Source organism: Myotis daubentonii, chromosome 2, assembly GCF_963259705.1.
Source record: "Myotis daubentonii chromosome 2, mMyoDau2.1, whole genome shotgun sequence".
Lineage (NCBI taxonomy): Eukaryota > Metazoa > Chordata > Mammalia > Chiroptera > Vespertilionidae > Myotis > Myotis daubentonii.
Window position 1 is genome coordinate 75,425,955 of NC_081841.1, and position 23,240 is coordinate 75,449,194.

A 23,240-nucleotide genomic window follows, 5' to 3' on the forward strand; every position below is an offset into this window, starting at 1 on the left:
CCGTCCCCACCCCCCTGCGGCTCCAAGATGCGTTTACAAGTGGCTTTGGCCATGTTGTCTGGCTCCCCTTCCAGCGAACTGAATGCCCGGCCCGCATGAACATGCATTAGATGGGGCTGCACGGGCCTTGCGGACGTACATTTTTTTAAATGAGGTTCCTGCTCATTCAGGACCCAGGGGCAGAGGTTGGGGTCCTTTTGAAAAGACTGCTCTAGGAGGAAGCCTCCAGCATTACTCGTGCTTTTGCGGGCGGCCCCACGGCGGGCATACATTCGGGGTGACCTTTAGGAAGCGTGGAGGAAGAGGGTGAGTCTTTTGTCTTCACAGGGATGCGCGTCTGGATTCAAGCCGGAGGTTCCCAAACCTGGAACCTGTGCGGGTTCCGCCGGGGTCTCCGAGGAGGGGTCCCGGGGTCCCGGGGTCCCGGGGTCCCGGGGCGGGACAGTGGGGCTGTGGGCCCGGGCCGCCCGGCTGCCTGCGCCCCCGACCGCGGCCACGCGGCTCCAGTGCGCCCCCGCTCCCGCGCCGCCGCCCGGTTCCCCACTTTAAGGACTCAGTTGCCCTCCGGCGCCTTCTCCGGGCGAGCAGAGGCGCACCTCCGCCTCGGGCTGGGGCCCGCCCCCAGCAGCGCGGCCCACGCCCAGAGCGGTCCGCCCGCCGCCCCGCGCAGTGCAGCAGAGCGCGCTCCCGCCCGGGCGGCCCGGCTCGCGCGCACGCGCAGGGACCCGCGCCCTCCGAGGGGCGGGCGCAGAGGGGGCGTCCGGGGGCAGCGGCCGCAGAGGGAGGCGGTCGCGTCGCCGCCGGCCGGGCTCGCGCTCGCCCTGCCGCTCGCCCTCCGCCTGCCCCGAGCCCCGCGAGGGTGAACGCTTTCTCCCGGCATGCAGCGGGCGGAGGGATTTAACACCAAGATGGCGGACGGCCCGGACGAGTACGAGGCCGAAGCGGGCTGCGTGCCTCTTCTGCATCCAGAGGTGAGCAGCGGCGCGGGGCGCGTTCCTCGCCCTCAGGTCCCCGGGCGTTTCGCCCTCGGACCGGCGGAGGGCGGGGGCCTGCGGGTGGCGGGTAGTGGAACGTGCCCAAGTTTGGGGCGGCTAAGCCAGGCCCGGGCGCGGGCGGATAACGGGGGAGGAGATAGCGGGGCGGGCCCGGCCGGGGCGGGCTCCGGGACGCGGTCCCTGGCGGAGCCTGGAGGACGGAGCTGGAGAGGTTGATGGCTGTGCCCTGTCGCCGCGCTGCCCGCGGTGCACCGACGGCGGGGGCCATGGTGCTGGTTCGGAACCGCTCCTGGAGCCCCCAGTCGTGCCCCAAGCTTCTCCGGCGAGGAGGAAGCGCCTTTAGTTTTGATTTCTTCTTTCCATGCGCCTGAGTGCATGACGCTGTCAGTTCCTCCCATGTGGCTGTGTGTGTGTGTGTGTGTGTGTGTGTGTGTGTGTATGCGTGGGGGGAGTATAGAGGAAGAACACAGTTTCTTGGACAAAGTGATGTCCTTCCACGTTATGCTGCAAGCAGCACCTCATATAGCAGCACCTTGTGTCGGGTGTCCTTTTTGAGCATTTGTCCTTAAGCAATTAAAAAGGGAGGTCAAAACTTTTGGGAATGGACCCACGCTCCCATTAGCTCGTCAAGGTACCATTTTTATATTTTTATTATTTTTGTTTGTTTTGGAGCCAGAGGAGGACAGTGCAACACGTTACCCATCACGCGAGTATCCTCCCCTGGAAGTAAACAGTGCCCCCGCTCCAGGGCCAGCCCCATTCTGCACTTGCTTACCTCTGAGCGGGTCGCCGAGCGCGTGCTAGTCCAGGCCTGGCAGCAGTTCTTGATGCATTCTTGTTTTCCACGACCCGCAGTGATGTGTGGATGGGCAGCGGCGAAGCTTCCGGAAGAGTCCCTGTAGTTTTTATGCGGTTAAAGGATGAAGATCATCTTTGCGTTGTAGTCGGGTGAACATAGAAGTCTGTACCCGGCTACTCGGCCTTAGAAGGCTTTTCTGTATTTCTGGATTTTGATCTGTGGCATGCTTATGTTATTTAGGAAGGTGTGAATAAAGACAAGCACTTAACCATGTCATGTATGAATACTCAACTAGGCTCGTATTCATTACTTTGATTAATCAAAAAGAGACGGGACAGTTCCTTAGGAATATACCTGGGTCAGTCGCAATAGAAAAGGCTACTCTGGGTTTCCGACAGATAGAACTGAACAGTAAGACTATACCTTTTTTATGTTTTTGTTGTTGTTTGTTTTTTAACCAACGTGGTAACATTTTCTGGGATTGGAGAATATATCAAGGCCCTGAAAATATATCAGGAAGTAGACAAAGTAGTTTTCAGATGATGGATTGAAAATGTTGCCAAGGAATTTTTTTCCCTTAAAAAAAAAATTTTTTTTATTGATTTTAGAGAGGAAGGGAGAGGGAGAGAGAGAGAGAAATATCAATGATGAGAGAGAATCATTGATCGGGCGGCCTCCTGCATGCCCCCACACGGGATCAAGCCGGAAACCTGGACATGTGCCCTGACCGGGTATCCAGCCGTGACCTCCTGTTTCATAGGGAGATGCTCAAACACTGAGCCATGCTGGTTGAGCACTTTTTCTGCATTTTAAAAATTGGGTTAATAATACTTATCTCTTAGAGTTCTTGGGAGTATAAAATAGAATGATGTGTATAAAGCAGTCTTCAGAGACCTAGGCACATAGGCTGCCAATCAAACCTACTAAAGGTCTTGACATACTGGTGCTGTTATTTTGTTTTCTGACTAAATAGGTGATTATTTTATCACAATGTCGGAAATTAGAGGCTATTTGGGAAAGGATGAACTGATTAGGGTGCAAATCCCAGCTCTGACTTGAGGCTAGTGGACATTTAACTACTTTTAGTGTCTTTGCTTTTAAGATACAGAGTCCAGACTACATAAGTCTAAGATGTCCTCAAACTTTAATGGTCTAATTATAGTGATTTTTCAAGATTCAAGCATAGCACTGTGCTGGGTTATATGGGTGAAACGAAAATAAATGGGGTAGCTTCTGCTCTCCAGAAGTTAATGATCTAGTTGGGAAGATGTATGCATATGAGACACTTAACAGAATCCAAATAAGTGCTGAACTGAGTAGTGTAACCTACAAGGAGTGTCAGATTCCTGTCATCTAGAATGGTTAGAAGACAGACTTTAGTGGAGAGATAGAGGCCATAATATGTTGGTCTACAGCAGTGGTTCTCAACCTTCCTAATGCCACAACCCTTTAATACATACAGTTCCTCATGTTGTGGTGACCCCCAACCATAAAATTATTTTTGTTGCTACTTCAGAACTGTCATTTTGCTACTGTTATGAATCGTAATGTAAATATCTGATATGCAGGATGTATTTTCATTGTTACAAATTGAACATAATTAAAGCATAGTGATTAATCACAAAAACAATATGTAATTATATATGTGTTTTCCGATGGTCTTAGGTTACCCCTGTGAAAGGGTCGTTCGACCCCCAAAGGGGTCGCAACTCACAGGTTGAGAACCGCTGGTCTACAGGTTCAGCTGACTTGCTATTACTAGTCATCTATTTCACCCACTAGTACATCCTCAGGAAGTCATCTCAGTTCTTTCCTAGAATGAGGCCACAATACTCTCTTCTACCAGAGCATTATTATAGGGGCTGTTTCAGCAAGATCTGAGCTTTGAACTGCATTGCCGAGATTATCTAGGGCTTTCATCTCTTGCCTGCTTCCTTTTCCCCAATTTGCCTTCTCTCTAGTTTCTCATTTTTTTAATGGTCACATTTTTTTGTTTCACATGTTCATATTCATGTCTCATTTTTTGTTATTTAGAATATTAAACCAAAGTACTACTACATCTCTTGTCTTCACATCAAATATAATAAAAGGGTAACATGCAATTATCCCCTTGACCGAGAGTTCTTCCGGGAGTTCAACTAGGGGGCGGGGCTGGCCAGGGGAAGAGAGGGAGCACCCGGTGGCAGCTGGCAGCCAGTAGGGACGATCCTGCCAGTGCATGAATATAGTGTACTGGGCTTCTAGTATTTTATAAAATCTATTTTTTGAAGCTTTTCTTTAGTAAATGTGATTTTGCCTTTTCCATTACTATTTTTTTTTTTGCCCTATTGTGTAGTTAGAGATACACATGTTTACAGTCACATAAAATAACTCATTTGCTTTCAGAAAGCAGATATAAAATTACTTTGAAAATTGTGTTTCTCCTTCTGATAGGTTACTGGCATGTTCTTTCCCTTTAAAATGTATCTTTCTGGCAATCTTTAGGATCTCATGCCTTTTATTATTCAGCAAAAAGGTTATAGGTCATAAAATTATAATTTAGATTTATAAATATTATACCTTAAGCATACTAACCACTGAGTCAATATCTAGAAAATGAAAATGCAACTAATTGGTTACCTCATGGGATTGTGGCAAAGCCAAAGTTGAAAATTACTGACCTGTAGAACCAAAAAATTATATTTAGTTGCGAAAAATGCCATTTTATGTGTTGAATTTTTTGTTTTAGTGCTCAGTATTTTTATTTAATTTGAGAGAATTATTCCAGAAGTATATAAGAGTTGACTCTGAAGTGGGTAGATACAAGAGCAGATAGGTTAAAAGTGTGAGGGCTGATGTTTGGCTGCTTGGGTTCAGATCCTAAGTTTGTCACTTACTAGCTGTGATCTTGGGCAAATTATTGAACTTGTCCCAGTCTTCCAGACTAAAATGAAGATTAAATAAGACAATGTATACAAAGTTCAGTTGTGAAGATTAAATGAGATAATGTATAGAAAGTTCTGTGGCATTTAGTAACACTATAAATGTTAGCTATTAATGTTGTGGTAAGAAGTTAATATTTCAAGCAATCCTATATAATAAAAGGCTAATATGCAAATCGACCAAATGGTGGAACAACTGGTCGCTATGATGTGCACTGACCACCATGGGGCAGATGCTCAACGCAGGAGCTGTCCCCTGGTGGTCAGTGTACTCCCACAGGGGGAACGTTGCTCAGCCAGAAGCCGGGCTCACAGCTGGCAAGTGCAGCGGTGGTGGCGGGAGCCTCTCCTGCCTCCAGGACATCCCCCAAGGGCTCCTGGACTGCAAGAGGGTGCAGGCCAGGCTGAGTTGGCCCCCCCCCCATCCCCCAATTGCAGGAATTTCATGCACTGGGCCTCTAGTAGTAGTATACACATCTATCTATATATATAAAAGCCTAAGTGACTGTTTGACCATTTGACTGGTAGCTATGACATGCATTGACCACCAGGGGGCAGATGCTCAATGCACAGGCACGGAAACATGGAACAGACTGATGAATCTCAGAGGGAAGGCGGGTGATGGGAGGGTGGGAAGAGATTAACTAAAGATCTTATATACATACTAGGGGCCCAGTGCATGAATTTGTGCACCTTGAAAGGAACTGTGGGCCGCAAGACTGTGATGGGCACAGGGGTGGGTCTTGGCCCATCCTCCGCGCCCCTGCCCAGCCCCTCCTGCTGCAGCCCCCGGTCCCCTGTCTGCTGGCAGCCCCGCTCCCGCCGCTGCCATTCTCACGCGCTGACGGCTCCGCTTGCACCTGCTGATGGTGCGGAGCAATTGGGGCTGGTACCAGCAGCATGTATGAGCGGGGCCGGTGCCATCAGTGGCTGCCAGCGGCGGTGGCTGCCCCGATCACCGCGCAGGAGCAGGGGGAGGTGGAGAAGCCCTCAGGGGCTATTGGGGCCGGCAACCACCATTTGCACCTGCTGATGGTACTGAATGATCGGGACCAGCCCTGGGCGCTGGCAGTGGGTACAAGTGACGGCTCTGGTGCTGGCTACAGGTGCGAGTGGGGCCGGTGCCGGCAGCAGGTGCGAGCGGTGGTTGCTGCCCCGATTGCTCCCCAGGAGCAGGGGGGAGGTGAAGAAGCCCTCAGGGGTGATCAGGGCCAGCAGCTGCCGCTCGCACCTACTGATGGTGCCGAGCGATCGGGGCTGGCACCAGGTGCTGGCAGTGGGTGTGAGTGGGGCCAGCGACAGCAGCAGGTACAACGGGTGGGACTGAGGAGCGTGGGAGCAAAGAATTTTCAGTAACCACCAGAGACTCACTCTGATGATAGCAACCAGTGCCCCAGCTTGGTCTGGTGCCCCTGCTCACCTACTCCAGCATCCCATCGAGGCCGACACCCGCCATGTTCTGCACGTCAGTCTTCAGTCTATTTGCATAGTAGGGTTCTATCTATCTATCTATCTATCTATCTATCTATCTATCTATCTATCTATCTATCTATCTACATACTAGAGGGGTCCCTCGGCCTGGCCTGCGAGAATTGGGCCGAAACTGGCCCGGTGTACGGATTCGTGCACCAGTGGGGTCCCTCAGCCGGGCTTGTGGGGATCAGGCTGAAATCGGCAGTCCAACATCCCCTGAGGGGTCCTGATTGCGAGAGGGTACAGATCAGGCCGAGGGACCCCACTGGTGCACTAATTTGTTCACCGGGCCTCTAGAATTAGATATGGAAGCAACTGACTAATAGCTAAGAAAATTAAATTTGATTGTCTGGGAATTGAGGAGATGGGCAGAGGACTCTTTTTACACGCCTTTTTGCACTATTTAATTTTCTTAAAGATGTGTGCTATGATTTGAGGAGTATTTATTGAGCATCTAAGTATGGTATTGATGCTTTGTTAGGCCACAAAGTAAAGAGGAATACAAAATAGGGCATTGCAAAGTCCTGCAGATCCCTCAGGATAGATGGTGAGTGTGTGTACATGCGTATACATTTTGTTAAAAATTAAAAAGGCATGTGGACCTCTTTTCCTCCAGAGAGTATCCTAAGGGTATGTTAGACTAGTTAGGGTTAGTTAGTGAAGGGATCTTGATGGAATGTGTGTTTTTAAATATATTTTTATTGATTTTTTACAGAGAGGAAGGGAGAGAGATAGAGAGTCAGAAACATCGATGAGAGAGAAACATCGATTAGCCGCCTCCTGCACATCCCCCAGCGGGAATGTGCCTGCAACCCAGGTACATGCCCTTGACCGGAATCGAACCCGGGACCTTTCTGTCCGCAGGCTGACGCTCTATCCACTAAGCCAAACCGGTTTCGGCTGGAATGTGTTTTTAACAGAACCCCCAACAACTACGTAATCCAAAAAGGCATTATTTCAGTATCAAGGTTATGTGCAGTTCTCTTTCAAAGCATCATCCTTACTAATAAAAGGCTAAGTAGTCGTCACGCCCTCATGTATGATACCCTGACGCTGTCACAAGATGGCTGCGCTCACAGTAGAGGTGGGGCTCCCAAGGCCCTGCGCGCCTGCTGCGGAGGCGGGACACCCGGCTCCGGCTACCTCTTTTGGGCAATCCATCGAGGAGCCCCGGATGGGTGGGTGGGGTCTACCTCTTTGGGGCGATCAATCATGGGGCTCCCACACTGTGAGAGGGCACAGGCCAGACTGGGGGAACCCCACCCCTGAGTGCATGAATTTTGTGCCCCAGGCCTCTAGTCTAATTATATTATTACTATATTACTAGAGGCCTGGTGCACAAATTCGTGCACGGGTGGGTTCTGGCTGCCCGGGGGAGGGGCGGAGGATGGTTGGCCAGCCGCACCACCCCCGATTGGGGGAGGGGTGCTGGTCAGGGGTGGGGCCAGCTGGGGGGAGGGGCCAAGGGGCCCTGCCCCTGGTCAAACTCCCTGTTGAACTCCTGGTCAAAGGGACAATTTGCATATTAGCCTTTTATTATATAGGATTTTATATTTAGATTATATTACAGATGGGCAATTCAAGAATCAAATATTAACTATTTTAAACTTGTTCATTTGAAAACTTGATTCAGGACAATATTATATTATAAAATATGCAAGTAAAATTTTCACCCAGTTTTCATCCAATTATTGGATAATGTCTTCTTTTTTAAAAAAAATATATTTTTATTGATTTCAGAGAGGAAGGGAGAGGGAGAGAGAGGTAGAAACATCAATGTTGAGAGGGAATCATTGATCAGCTACCTTCTGCACACCCCCCACTGGGATTGAGCCTGCAAACCAGACATGTGCTCTGATCAGAAATTGAACCGTGACCTCCTTGTTCATAGGTTGACACTCAACCACTGAGCCACACCAGCTGGGCTGGATAATGTTTTCTATTAAAAAATTATTAAAATAAAGCTACAGACAGCTAATTTGAAAATACAGTGGAACTTCAACCTTCTGTGAAGGAGATGCTATGAAGAGCTTAATTTCCTGAGTTTTAGAGGGCTAAACAGAATATTTTTAGGTTTTGTTTCAAATGAATTACTCCATATTCTAGGGATAATACATACTGAATTACTCCATTTTTCTAGGGATAATACATATTGAATTACTCCATTTTCTAGGGATAATATATACTAAACATGATAGAATTTTTCTTTTATAAGTCAGAATATTATAGTGTCTTAGGCTCATTGTTTTCATTATCAGTAGTATTGTTGAGGAAATGGAGATCATTGGGCTAAATGTACCTGAAGGTTTCTTTTTGTATACTATATATGTCAGGTAGTTTGTGTTTTTTATCAGTTGTTTTATATTAGGAAAAAAATCAAGTGAAAAAATGATAACTACTGATTGAGATGTTACTGTTTTATACCCTTCTTCAGTTTTTTAAAACAACTTTCTGATTATGTACCTTTGCTAATTTATGCATGATTTAATGAGGGATGAACAAAACTGGTGACCAAAACTATCCTCATTCTCATGAAAATAAAATAAAATAAACTTGTCTGTGAGCTGAAGACTGAAGTTGTTATTGTTAGAATCCCCAGGTTGCAAATATCACCAACCCTTCTAAAACTTACTTGGGGAAAAAAAAGGGAATTTACTGGCTCATATAACCCAAATTTAGGATGGCAGAAGTACAAGTAAGCTCTGAGCTGAGAAGATCACCAAACTGTCTTCTCTCTTCTCATCTCTGCCTTTTAGCTTCATTTTCTTCTAGTGCAGAGCAGCTTCTTTCTTCTATGTACTGGGGTTTTGGATGCCAGCATTTTTTTTTGCCATACATCTCAAATCTCAACTAACCATTACAAAGGGTCTGCATATCTTCCTTTATTCCATACCTAGATTGTGGGTTCGATCCCTGGTCTGGGTACGTCTGGGAGGCAACCAATTGATGTTTCTTACATTGATGTTTCTTTCTCTCTGTCTCTCCTCTTTCCTCTCTGAAATAAAAAATATTCTCAGGTGAGGTTTAAAATTTTTTTTATATAAAACAGCAGTATAATACTTACAAAAATTACATGTAATGGCATGAGAAAATATGAGGGAAGAATATAAAATATATGAGTGCTATGATTACAAATCACATAAAATATATAAACATTTAAGCAAATAAATTTTGTATACCAGTGTTCAAAGAGATTTGCAGAATTAGGTTCAATTAAAAACCGCTTCCTCCTAAAAACATAATTCCCGTCTAATAATGGGGGAAAAAAGCCCACAAAGGCAAATTCCAGTTGAGCGTCATTCTACAAAATACCTGATAGTTCTCGTCAAAACTGTCAAGCTTATAAAAAACAAGGAAAGTCGAGAAATTATCATAGCCAAGTGGAGCCTAGGGAGGAGCCATTATAACTTAAAAGTAATGTGGTATCCTAGATGAATCCTGGAATAGAAAAAGGACATTATATAAAAACTAAGGAAATTTGAATAAAGAATAGACTTCAGTTAATAATAATATTTCAGTATTGGTTCATTAATTGTAAAATATGTACTATGTCAGTGTTAGATATTTATATCTAAACTATCTAGAACTTAAACTATTTTAAAAATGTTTATTTTTAAAGAGATAGAGATAATATACATACAGAGACTTTTTTTGTGTGCATATAGACATTTGTTGATCAAATATTTGTGGAAAGAAAAAGTATGCCAACTTTATGCATATTGTTACAAATATGTGTGTACATATGGATTAATGCTAGAAGGAAATGAAGTAAAAACAAGTTTTTGAAGAAACTAGAAGATAATGAACATTTTCCTGGTCTAAATTTTGTTGGAAGCAAGCATTATTAATTTGACTAGGGGCCCAGTGCACAAAATTCCTGTATGGGTAGGGTCCCTAGGCCTGGCCGGCAATCAGGGCCGAACTGTGGGGTGACTGGTGGGGTGATCAGGGGCCCCCTACTGGCACCTGCCTTGGACGGCCTGGTGCTGCCCGCTCGCTGGCCCCGCCCCCCACTGACCAGTCGTTCTGCAGGTCATTCCGCCATTTGGTTGGTTTGCATATTAGGGTTTGATATAGATAGATAGTTTGGATTGAGGAAGTGGTACTACACTATGAAGAGAACCTGTGTCTCAAGTTGGACTCTGATATTAGATGCAGCATTCATGTACTGTTAGCCAGGGATCAGGGACCACAGCAGAACACATAACATGTAAGAGACCATTTGCATATTGGAAAAGAAAATGGAAATCTTTCCATTATATAACCACATCATTTTTGTCCAGTGTTTCCTTAAAGGAGGATGGATGCATCAAATAGGTTAGTAAAGAATTCTCTCTTGAGTTTAGTGCCATCTGCTGGCACTATTAAAAACATTTTTAAAGAAAGTTATTTTATGTATTATGTGGTTACCGGTTTCCCTTGTTATTCATTATTCACTTGGTTATAAAAGTTTTATGCTTATGCTACCTTTTTCATTATATATAATCAATATTTCTTTTTAAAAAATCCTTATATCTCTAGAATTTTGTTCATTACTTTCTTAGGTTTTAAGATGGCCTCACATTTGGCCCATTGATTTTAGTTAGGGTTTAGAAATGAATCAAGTACACAGAGACCTTTTTTTCCTTTTCTATTTTCTTCTTGTCAGCAGCCCTACATAGTGTTCTAATATTATCTTGTACATTTAATGGAATTAAATTTCAGCAGCAACATTATATAATTAAGTACATTTAGTTCCTTGAATTAGAGTCCAATCTATTAGAATGATACTAACAGCAGATATTTACACAGGGCACATCATAAGCATATGGGTAAGCCCTAATGGCTTGCTAATTCACCTGTGTGTATGGGCTATGCACCAAAGGCATGTGTCTTGAAGGTAGCATGTATATGCCCTAGAATTTTATTGACTTGATTTCGCTTCCTCATTTTTTTTGTAACATTTAATTAATCTATACATATTTTTTAGATTACATAATACAATTTACATATATTTGCCATTGTATTTTTCTTTGAATTGTCTTCATAGCTTTTGCCCATTTTTCTTTCTTTTTTTTTTTTTTCAATCTACAATTATTTTTAATGAACTGTAGTCTGCAAAGCAGTTGCAAATATTTCAGTCTTTGGAAAAAGTGCATACTGATAAAGAATAAGAGTAAACAAAGATACACTTTTTGTCAATTTAATGCCAATCTTTTTGTGAAGTTTTGAAAGGGTTACCAGTCTACTCTTGACACAATCTTCATGGCCACTCTCTTTTTAGAGTGAATTCATTTTTTTACTTCATTATACATGCTCCAGAAACTTGGGTAGGATTGATATTTTATGACATAGATTAGATTTCAAACTTACTTTATTAAAGTCATGACTTTTTAACTGAGTTTTGATGTCAATTTACACAGAATGTCTATACTATATTGAATTCAGAAAGGAAAGTTTTAAGTTCTCTTGAGGACCTTTTCAGGTCCTTCATAAAAGAACCCTATTGCTTTTTCTGGAGTCTTTACTAAAGAGCTTTGTTGTCCAGACTAATATCAGAAACCATAAAATCCAAATCTACCTATTCTTTCTTTCTTTGAGTCTACCAAGGAAAAAATCATTCCAATGCTACCTTGCAAACCCAAACTATCGCTCAGGCTTCAATGTCTAGAATGTTAGTTTTCCATGATTTCTGTTCTATTTATCTAAATCACTATTTTTCTACTTAATTCTTATTTTTTTTATTAAATCTTTATTGTTCAGATTATTACAGTTGTTCCTCTTTTTTCCCCCCATAGCTCCCCTCCACCCAGTTCCCACCCCATCCTCTGCCCTTTAACCCCCCCCCCCCCCCCCCCCCGTCCTCATCCATAGGTATACGATTTTGGTCCAGTCTCTTCACCCACCCTCCAAACCCCTTTCCCTCCCGAGAATTGTCAGTCCACTCCCTTTCCATGCCCCTGATTCTATTATAATCACCAGTTTATTCTGTACATCAGATTATTTATTCACTTGATTCTTAGATTCACTTGTTGATAGATGCGTATTTGTTGTTCATAATGTGTATCTTTACCTTTTTCTTCTTCTTCCTCTTCTTAAAGGATACCTTTCAGCATTTCATATAATACTGGTTTGGTGGTGATGAACTCCTTTAGCTTTTTCTTATCTGTGAAGCTCTTTATCTGACTTTCAGATCTGAATGATAGCTTTGCTGGGTAAAGTAATCTTGGTTGTAGGTTCTTGCTATTCATCACTTTAAATATTTCTTGCCACTCCCTTCTGGCCTGCATAGTTTCTGTTGAGAAATCAGCTGACAGCCGTGTGGGTACTCCCTTGTAGGTAACTGACTGTCTTCCTCTTGCTGCTTTTAAGATCCTCTCTTTTTCTTTTGCTCTTGGCATTTTAATTATGATGTGTCTTGGTGTGGTCTTCTTTGGATTCCTTTTGTTTGGTGTTCTCTGCGCTTCCTGGACTTGTAAGTCTATTTCTTTCACCAGGTAGGGGAAGTTTTCTGTCATTATTTTTTCAAATAGGTTTTTAATATCTTGCTTTCTCTCTTCTTCTGGCACCCCTATAATTTGGATGTTGGTTCGCTTGAAGTTTTCCCGAGGCTCCTTACACTATCTTCATATTTTTGGATTCTTTTTTCTTTTTGCTTTTCTAGTTGGATGTTTTTTGCTTCTTCATATTTCAAATCTTTGACTTGATTCTTGCAATCCTCTAGTCTGCTGTTGGAACTCTGCATAATATCCTTTATTTCAGTCAGTGTATGCTTAATTTCTAGTTGGTCCTTTTTCATATCCTCGAGGGTTTCACAAGATTTCTTGAGGGTTTCACTAAATTTATCGGCGGTTTCTAGAAAATTCTTGAAAAACCTTATAACCGTGGTTTTGAACTCTATATCCAGTCGTTTGCATTCCTCCATTTCTGTCATTTGTGACCTGTTTCTTTGTCTCCGCATTTTTTATGCTTCCCTGTGTTGATAGGGTGGCTTTGTGTGCTAGGTATCCTATAGGGCCCAGTGGCTCAGCCTCCCCAATTACCTGAGGTGGACACACTCTTGGTGCACCCCTTTGTGGTCTTTGTGCACAGTCTTGTTGTAGTTAAGCCTTGATTGTTGTAGGTATCACTGGGAGGAATTGACCTCCAGGCCAATTGGCTGTGAGAATCAGCTGTGTCTGCAGTGGAAGAACTTCTGTGCTGAAGACACCCTTATGGGGCAAGACTTGCTTCAGTGGGGCTTTGGTGCTCACTGAGTCTGCCCTCTGAGTGTGTCCCTTATGGATCTGAGGAGTTGTAATCTGGATGGTCCCACTCTGACCACTGGGTACACTGGCTCTTGGATCTCTAAGGAGGTGCTAATTCAGCCTCTATGTGAGGCTACCCAGCAGGAGCTATGGAGAGATCTGCAGATTCCTCTTATTTCTTTGGGATTTGGAGGTGCCCATATGAGGCCCAGCTGTGAAGCAATGCAAGCTGCTATGGGGCTTTGGGTCTTCTTTTGGATGTTCTGGGTCTCTCTGACCCAGCTGCAATTTGTTAGGTAATTTTCAGATTGCAAAGGGTCAGGTCATTCCTATGCAAAAGGCTCTGTGCACAGCTTGGGTGGGGAAGGGTCTCAGGGAATCAACAGGAGCAAACAACTATGGCTGATCCTCAGCCCTGCCCTAAGAGACCCTGGGTCTCAGTGTCCCGCGGTAATCGCTGCAGGCACCTCTGAGAGAAAGCCGCCCTCAAGTTCTGCCCCCTGCCAGACAGTCCAGTTTCTCCCTGAATGATTCTGGGTCCCCAGAGACTTGCCCGGAACTGGAGTTCAGAGCAATCGGAGCTTGAGACTCCCTCCTGATTAAAAAAGACAACCTCGTCCTCAGTTGCCAGCCCTTGCCACGCGCACCTCCGTACCTCTGCACTTTACTTCCACACGTCCTATGAGTCTCATTGAGCTTTTCTCTTTCCTTCTAGTTGTAGAATTTCCACTCAGCCAGCTTTCCTGTGATTCTGGATGATGTCCGTTTTGTCTTTTAGTTGTAGTTTTGAAGTGGTTGTGCGAGGCAGCAATTTCAGGTGTTTACCTATGCCGCCATCTTGGTTTCTCTCTCTAAATCCTGCCCATTTTTCAAATATGTTGTTATTTATGCTTTTCTTAGATTTTTTTTTTTAATACATTAGGACACTTATTGCCAGTATTTTTATTTTTAAATCTTTGGTCTGGCTTTTGAAGTTACCTGATATAAGGAATGAGGTGGGAATCCATAGGAAGAGTCTTCAGGAGACTGAGGCCTGGTCCTGCCAGGGTATAGTCACAGCTCTGGGATCTTCAGTTGACTGTCTTGAAGTAAACAGGAAAAGTCCCTGTAGCCATTTGGAACAAGTTACTTAGATCCCATGAGCACTAGGCATATGGTCAGAGTCTCCATCCAGAACAATCAAGAGCCCGGCGGGGGAGGGGGGGGTGGTTGTGGGAGGAACACAAAGACTCCCCAAGAACAGGAGGGTGGTGCATGCTTCTCTCATTAGGTCTAGGCATCTGTATGTTCTCTGGAGAGTGGCTGACCTGGCAAAGCCTTCACCTGGGAGCCTGCTGCCCTGAGTCCTGCTTTGGCCCTGTTATTCTCAGGCTCATTTCAGTATCACCTGCCATTAAAGAAACTATAGCTGTGGCTGTATTTGTTGGCATCTTTCCATCAAGGATATTACCCTTTTATATTGAAGCCTGCTGAATTAAAAAAAAACAAAAAACAAAAAACAAAACACAAAAAACCCAAATGGCTAGCCAGTGGTCCTTTTTATACCATTTATTGAATGTCTTTTCCTCCTGATTCTGATTCTCACTCTTCAAGCTCTATTACATTGCTCTGACTGTTTATAACCAATGCCCCTATTTTTATATTGGTTTGCTTTCTAATAAATTGTAATTGTTGGTAAGTCCCTTCCTTTACTCTTCTTTCTGAATATTTCTGAACTTACCTTGTATGTTTGTTTTCAGACATACTGTACCATAGGACCTATTCTTGGAGAACCTTTGCTGATAGAGTACTTGTAAAACATCTATATTTGGTTGGTATAAACTTAGAAGCACTGGGCCAATAGAGGATTCTTTGGTCACAGACACGTAGTAACTAGTTGATTGGTTTTATAATTCTACCCTGCATGTGAATAAATGTATTATGGCATCTATCACCTTGGCATGTAAGTCAGCATTTGCCTATACCTGCTGTATAAATTGAGTTCTAACATGTTGATTTCTCTTAGCAACAGGGTATAGTAGCTGAGCTTATCACAGCTCTTCTTATTCCTATCTACTATTTCAGCAGTCGATTTTGGAGGTTCTTTTTCACCTTTCAGCTCTCTTCAACAAGCACCAGGGCTGTGTTTTCCTAGTGGCTATATTTTCTATACTCTAATGTATAAAATCATTGTATGTTAGCCTTAGAAGAGATCTTGGAGGACTTCAAATCTAGTAGTTTAAATTGTGGGTTTTTTTTTTGTGTGTGTTTTTTAAGAGCAGCTGGATCTTTTGTTTTTAATTAAAGAAATCTAAACACAGGATAAATTACAGTTTAAGAAGGAAATGAATTGAGTGGGGCTTGGAACCTTTTAGCTCTTTGATGTCCTGATATTTGTCCTTGAAACAACTCAGAGGAACTCCATGAAGATCTTATTCATCCTTCTCTTTTTACAAATAAGGGGCCTGAATTCTTGTTGGATTGTAGCCTAGATAAGAGAGTGGCAGACATTCAATTCAATAGCCTTGTACTCAAGGACTTTTTCTATTACACCAAGCTGTTTCTCATGGAATTAATGTATTTTTAAAAGGTACAATGACCTACATATGTATTTTTAAATTAGTATTTTCTTGCCAGAGCTATCAATTAAATTGCTTCTTGGTTCCTATTAAAGTCAAGGAAAAATTACAGAATTTTAAAGTGTCATTAAATATTTGTATGTTGAATTGTATCTGATATAATAGCAAATTGGTAATTAAAAAAATTGATATTGTCTGTATATTTTCAAGATGTACTTATTTACATGAACATAGTAATTTTATTTTATTTTATGTTTTCAAAGTTTAAAAACTACGGTTGTTATATCTAGGACTAGTGATAATGGTTATCTTGATAGACAGTGTTGGCATTTGTCATATTGATAGGGTACTAGTTCTAGAGATGAACCAGTTTCCAATCTGTGTAAAAGCGAGAAAAATACATTTAAGTTCTTTATAATAATGGAGGGTAATAAGTCAGGTAAGAGATTTGCTTTGCCATTTCTTCTATTTTTTATGGGAATAACTGTACCTTGCTAGAATTAATCTAGGGATATTTTTAAGCCATCTTTAAAAAAAATCATTTCTTTTACTAAAAAGTAAAAATAATAAAATAAAAACCTTACAGATGGGATAACACAGATGCCAGTGTAGGTTTAATATAAAACTATTACTAGAAAAAATAGTGATTTTTGGTGCTTTTGGAAGATCGTATTTGGCAATGTCAGTGAGATTAGAGAAACTATAGAGAAACTGAGAATAGGTCTCTGGGGATAAAAATGACCTTAAAGAGCATGAAGACATTATAGTAGTAAGTAAGCCTTAAGTAGAAATTTACTTTTTGTTTTATGAATGTTATGCCTGTAAAGCACTGTATTTGTCATTAGTAAAAAAAAAAAAAAAATAGCAGTTTGCCCTAAAAGATTTTTCAAATTGAAATAGTTTTTAAAGTTATTAATTTTTGGATGTAATGTCTTTATTTAGGTTTTAACTTATTATTGGAAGGTTTTTGCATCTACCAGTACTATTTGACCTATATTTCTTACTTTGTCCTTCCACTCTGGACTGTAAAGTCCTTGAGGACAAGAGGCTATGTTTGGTGTTTGTAGTGCTTCTCTGAGCCATTGTGGAACCTGGTGCAAATAGAAAAATTAGCAGTATTGATGCTGTCTATATTCAAAATGGTGATGTTAGGGATTTTTTTGCATTTTTTTTATTTTTAAAAGATAATGCATTAAAATATTTTAAATTGTGATTACTGAGTTTTTTGGCACACTCTTAAACTTTGCACTGGCCTTACACTTATTCTGGCCTGAGGTCCCAGTACATTGGAGAGTGCTTTTCATATAGTAGGCTCTCAATACATGTCTTTTTGGATATACAACATTTTTCCATTTTGCTTGTAAACTACTACCCGTTTTAAAAAAATAAAATATATATATATATATACACATATATATATACATATATATATTCACACACATATATATATACATATTTTAATATATTTTATTGATTTTTTTACAGAGAGGAAGGGAGAAGGATAGAGAGTTAGAAACATCGATGAGAGAGAAACATCTATCAGCTGCCTCCTGCACACCTCCCACTGGGGATGTGCCCACAACCCAGGTACATGCCCTTGACCGGAATCGAACCTGGGACCTTTCAGTCTGCAGGCTGACGCTCTATCCACTGAGCCAAACCGGTCAGGGCTAAAAAAATATTTTTATTGATTTCAGAGAGGAAGGGAGAGGTAGAGAAATAGAAACATCAATGATGAGTGAAAATCATTGATCAGCTGTACTCCCCCTACTGGGGATTGAGCCTGCAACGAGGCATGTGCCCTGACTAAGAATTGACCATGACTTTCTGGTTCACAGGTCGATACTCAACCACTGAGCAACAGCAGCCAGGGACTAACAGTTTTTATTTCTCTTCAGGTGTGTTTCACCACTATAGAAGTCACAATCAAAAGTTTAAAAAATTATTTTCCTGGTGGTAGAGGAGAATAAAAATCTAAACAGAAGACTTAGAAAGAAGGAAATGTTATTGGTCTAAGAAGTTTCTTTCTTGACTTCACTCCACTGAATATAGAGCATAAAGAAGTTGAGAACTGTAATTCAGTGGAAAAATTAAACAGAAAAGATTTAAAAATATTAAATGGTTAAGTCTTATGAATTGGTTTGTTTCATCAGTTATTCAAAATGTTGCACATACCTAAAATGCTATACCCCTGTCCATGTTCAAATTTAACCAGTTTTATTTTAATGGAGTCCAAGAACAATCTCAAAGAAAAAAAATCACTTAGTAAACTATATGCATTATGCATGTTGTGAATCTTGGTTTAAGACTTATGTCTATTTTCTTTCATCTGCTAATGTAGATTAATGATTATTACTGTGGCATTTTAATATTAGCTATAACATTTTCATAAGGAACTAATCTGTTGAAACATTCTATACTAAGCAGAATTTGCTTTTGTGAAACTTTTTAATTCTCCTTGAAAATATTCAGATTGACATTCTTCTAAATTTATGGCTCAAACAAACTAATTTTGGAATTTCCCAAACAAATTGAATGGCGATAGTAATTTAAAGATAATAGCCTTTTTCTTTCAATAAAATGCCATTCAATTTGGGTTATTAAATATCAGTGGCCAAGAGAGCATGAATTCTTTTAAGGATTTCATTCTTTCCAGATATCTTGTTATGCTGTATCCTTTTATTTACATTTACATTTGTGTGTGTGTGTGTGTGTGTGTGTGTGTGTGTGTGTGTGTGTGAGAGAGAGAGAGAGAGAGAGAGAGAGAGAGAGAGAGAGGAAGAGAGAACAGAATAATAGAAATTTGAATGGGTGATATTAGAATTAAATATGCTCAATTTTTCTGTTTGCATATAAGAAAATATAATTGTATCTCAGCGCTACATTATATTGAGGATGCTGATTATGCATAACAAATTTTGTATTTTAAATAGAAAATTACACATAGCATATAAGTTTTGGATATACTAGTAATATTCTACAAAACAGTTGTTTAATTGAATTTTTATATAAAAAGTTACTTTAGTGGGTTTACATTTTATCAGAGCTGTTCCATTGTTCCTTATGCATCTAATGGTAGGTGCTTAACACTAGATTGCCCAAGGAAGTCATTTTGACTGCTTTTTAATTTCAATTAGAAAAACAATTATGTATATAAGGACACAATGTCTTAGAATTTTGTGACTTTTTGTACAACATATAAATGCGTTTATTAATAATTGTAGTTACCTCCCCCTCCTTCATTTCCGGTATATATATATATATGTGTTATACCTATATTGCCCAAAAGCAGTCATTTTGACTGCTTGGGAAATTTTAAATAATCAAATGACTCTTATTATTGAATTGAGTAAATTTCTTATATGACCAGTTCAGCTCTGTATTGAAATAACAGTTTTCATTTTTTTTCGATTACCGTCACATGATAACATACAAGTACATGATAAATTGTCGATACTTGATAAGTTGCAGTTGCTCAATAAGCTAAACTAGTACTTGTTATTCGAATCTTTATGCAGTGATACTTGTTCTAATAAGTTGTTTACTTTTTTTCTTTTGCGCCCTAAATTCATGAAAGAAATGTCGAATAGAAGTGAGTTATTGGAAAAGCTAAGGAACATAAGTGAAGAGTGCTCCGATATTATTCTTTCACAATGCAGTCATTTTGACTGCTTTTGGGCAATATAGGTATATACTAAATTTCAGTCTTTCTAGTGTTAATAAGTCCTCAGCATGAATGAGTATAAGAAAAGATAATATCTGAGAATAGTAGAAGAATAATATCCCTGAGTTTTTATCTTTAGGAACCTAGAGTTTATTTGGCATGTAATGAAGGTTTTAGAGCAGGGGTGGGCAAACTTTTTGACTCGAAGGCCACAATGGGTTCTTAAACTGGACCATGGGTTCTTAAACTGGACCGGAGGGCCGGAACAAAAGCATGGATGGAGTATTTGTGTGAACTAATATAAATTCAAAGTAAACATCATTACATAAAAGGGTACGGTCTTTATTTTTTTAGTTTTATTCATTTCAAACGGGCCGAATCGCCCGCGGGCCGTAGTTTGCCCACGGCTGTTTTAGAGTAAGGTGTTAGGCCTAGGGGTAATGTTAGAATAATAGAAAAACTGGTCTAAGAGAACAAGAGTTGATTTGATGAAGAGATAAGAGAGTTTTATGGAACTAAAGATGAATTTCACTTACTAATTTGTCACTAATTTCAGGTCTTGCATCTTTTCTGTTTTGGGAGTGTGTACCAAGGGTTTTTCTCTAAAGAGTACAGACCTCAGAAAAGATAAAACTTAATAATTTCAATAACGAGCATTCTTCAAATAATGTAAAACAGTAGAGAAATATTGAAATGTTTCCTGTAACTTTTATCAATTCTTGCCTCTGTGTGATTTTTCTCTTAAAAGGAAATTAAACCCCAAAGCCATTATAACCATGGATATGGTGAACCTCTTGGACGGAAAACTCATATTGATGATTATAGCACATGGGACATAGTCAAGGCTACACAGTAAGTTTCTGTTGTAGTTGTTTTCTTTGATATATGTATTTTAAGTGAAATATGAACACATATTTCTTTGTCTTTATTGAAAGACAAAGGGATAGTTGGTGAGACATTGTTTTCATATTTTGGTTCTTTAGACATGATTTCCTTTAGTTCTTTGTACAAATTCAAAATAGCTGATTTAAAATCTTTGTCTAGTTAAGTTCAGCGTGTGGCATTCCTCAGGGACAGTTTCTATTACTTGCCACCACCACCCCCACTCCCCCAGTATAAATTATACTTTCGTGTTTCTTTGGAGGTCTTATAATTTTTTTTAATTGTTTAAAGTATTATATATGTCTCCTTTATTCCCGATTGACGCTCCCCACCCCCCCCACCCCCCCGCCCCAGCTACTTCCACCCCCGATGTCTTATAATTTTTTGTTGAAAACTTGTCAAATAATGTAATGTGACAGTTCTGGATATCACGTTCTTCCAGGGTTTGTTGTTTGTGACATTTCTGAACTATTCTGTAAAGTCTGTATCTTTGTTTTGTGTGGTCACTGAAGTCTCCATTCAGTTCGTGGTCAGGTAAAGATGAGACAGACTTCTTAATTCCTTAGAATCATTAAGTCTTGATCTTTGTCAAGGGATTCTTTGTGCATGTTGGGGCACTGAACACTCAGCCAGGCAGCTGCCAACTCTGACTTAGCCTTCACTTTCTGTTTACATAGAACCTCAAGGTCAATCAGAGGTGAGAGCTTGGGCTATCAACAGCTAATGTTCATGGCCTTCTAGATTCCCAAGAATATGTCCAAACTTTTTTAAAGCCTCTATGGATATCTTGTTCCTTAGGTCTTGTTTTTAAGCTTTTTGATTTGTCCCTTGTTTGTTTCAACTACTATTCATCATCTCAAACAACTGCTATGTTAAAACATTGACATGCTCCCCAGAGAGAAGCTTTTAATGAGTTTGAGTGAGATCTAATTGGTAAGTCTTTCAAGTAGACAACCAGACAGGTCAAATAATGACTCCTCTTTGTGAATGAAGCTTTGAAAGACTCCATCCCTATTCTGCTCACTCCAGTACCATAACACAATCTTAGTTTTTAAGGCAGCTGGGAAGCAGAGGATGGGACCATGATATGTTAAAACACCACCATTCTCTTGTTGCTCTTTGGATTGCTGAAAGCTTTTGTTTCTTTTCAGAATTTTGAAAAAGTTGACTCTTGACAGTTTTTGCCAGATTTTTAGTTACTTTTGTGGAGAGGCAAACTTTGGAAGTCCTTAGGCTACTGATGTCACCCTACTTTCTTGAATGTTATGTATCAAAAAAAGCAAAGTACATTGTGCCAATTGTATTTAACAAATTATACTGCTCTACATTCATTTTTCCTTTTGAGACTTTGTTTCTTTTGCTATTGCTTTTCCTTTATCATTAATCTCTCTTGCCCTACCTAATGCATCATTTTCATCAGCAAATATAACATCTTTTATTTTAAGAAAAAAAACACACAACACACAACTGTTTTTTTTTAATCCCTCACATACCTTTGTAACTACTCTATTTCTTGAAAAGTATCTAAGTATGAGGTCTATAATTTCTACCTTTAAAAACATTTATTTAAATTTTGAAGCATTTCAGTCCCATAGAGAAGAATAACTATCAGATTAAGCAGATGTTAACATTTTGCTGAAGTTACTACAGGTTGCTCAGTGTGTTCTTTCCCCTGTCTCCCCCAAGGAAACCTCTCTTGAAGTTGCTGTGAATCATTCTCATGAACATCCTTGTACATTTCTCCAAATATTTATAAACAAAATATGCTATTGTAATGTATGCTTAAAATGTATATAAATTGTATTCTATATTACATATCCTTTTGCAGCTTGCTTTTATTAAAAAAACTATATCGCTTTTGTGATTTATTATCATCATCCTATCTAATAAAAGAGAAACATGGTAATTAGCGTATGACCGCTACCCTTCCCATTGGCTAATCAGGGCTATATGCAAATTAACTGCCAGCCAAGATGGCGGCCGTCAGCCAGGCAGCTGACGCGAACAGGGAGGCTTGCTTGCTTCAGTGACGGAGGAAGCCAAGCTTCCCCGCTTGCCTTGCCAGCCTCTCAGCTACACTCTAAGCAACATTGTAACAAATATAGAAGCTAAACAAAACCCCGGGCTTCAGCCAGCAGGACCGCAACATTGTTTCAAATACAGAAGGTAAACAAAGGCCAGAAACCTGCTTTCAGCAGCGGAGGTCTCATAGCTGGAGCCGAGCCTCAGAGCTAAAGCTGGCCCAGAATAAAAAAAAAAAAAGGAAAAAAGGACAGGTTGGGAGCTTCAGTCACCCGCCAGACTGAAAACGGCCCTCAGCCCCTCACCCAGGCTGGCCAGGCACCCCAGTGGGGACCCCCACCCTAAAGGGTGTGTGACCAGATGCAAACAGCCATCATCCCCTCACCCAGGTTGGCCAGGCACCCAAGCGGGACCCCCACCCTGATCCAGGACACCCTCCAGGGCAAACCAGCCGGCCCCCACCCGTGGACCAGGCTTCTGTCCTATATAGTAAAAGGGTAATATGCCTCCCAGCACCGGGATCAGCGGAGCCGCGAGGCCTCCCAGCACCGGGATCAGCGTGACAGGGAGCAGCGCCCAAACCCCCGATCGCCATGCGGCTCTGTGTGTGACGGGGTGGGGCCACAACCTCCCTATCTGCCCTGCTCTGTGTGTGACAGGGGGGAGCTCCCCAACCCCCTGATCGCCCTGCGGCTCTGTG

General features: G+C 41.3%; 1 protein-coding gene across 1 annotated transcript in view; it reads left to right on the forward strand.

The window, feature by feature from the left end:
* Positions 1 to 666: 666 nt before the first annotated feature.
* The window catches only part of ZDHHC17 (zinc finger DHHC-type palmitoyltransferase 17), an 87,295-nt gene continuing 64,721 nt past the window's right edge, over positions 667 to 23,240 (forward strand). The window contains exons 1-2 of the mRNA XM_059683689.1: positions 667 to 971; positions 20,385 to 20,488. Coding sequence (XP_059539672.1) covers positions 879 to 971; positions 20,385 to 20,488 — 197 coding nt within the window. The 5' untranslated portion in view covers positions 667 to 878. The remainder of the gene's footprint in view (positions 972 to 20,384; positions 20,489 to 23,240) is intronic.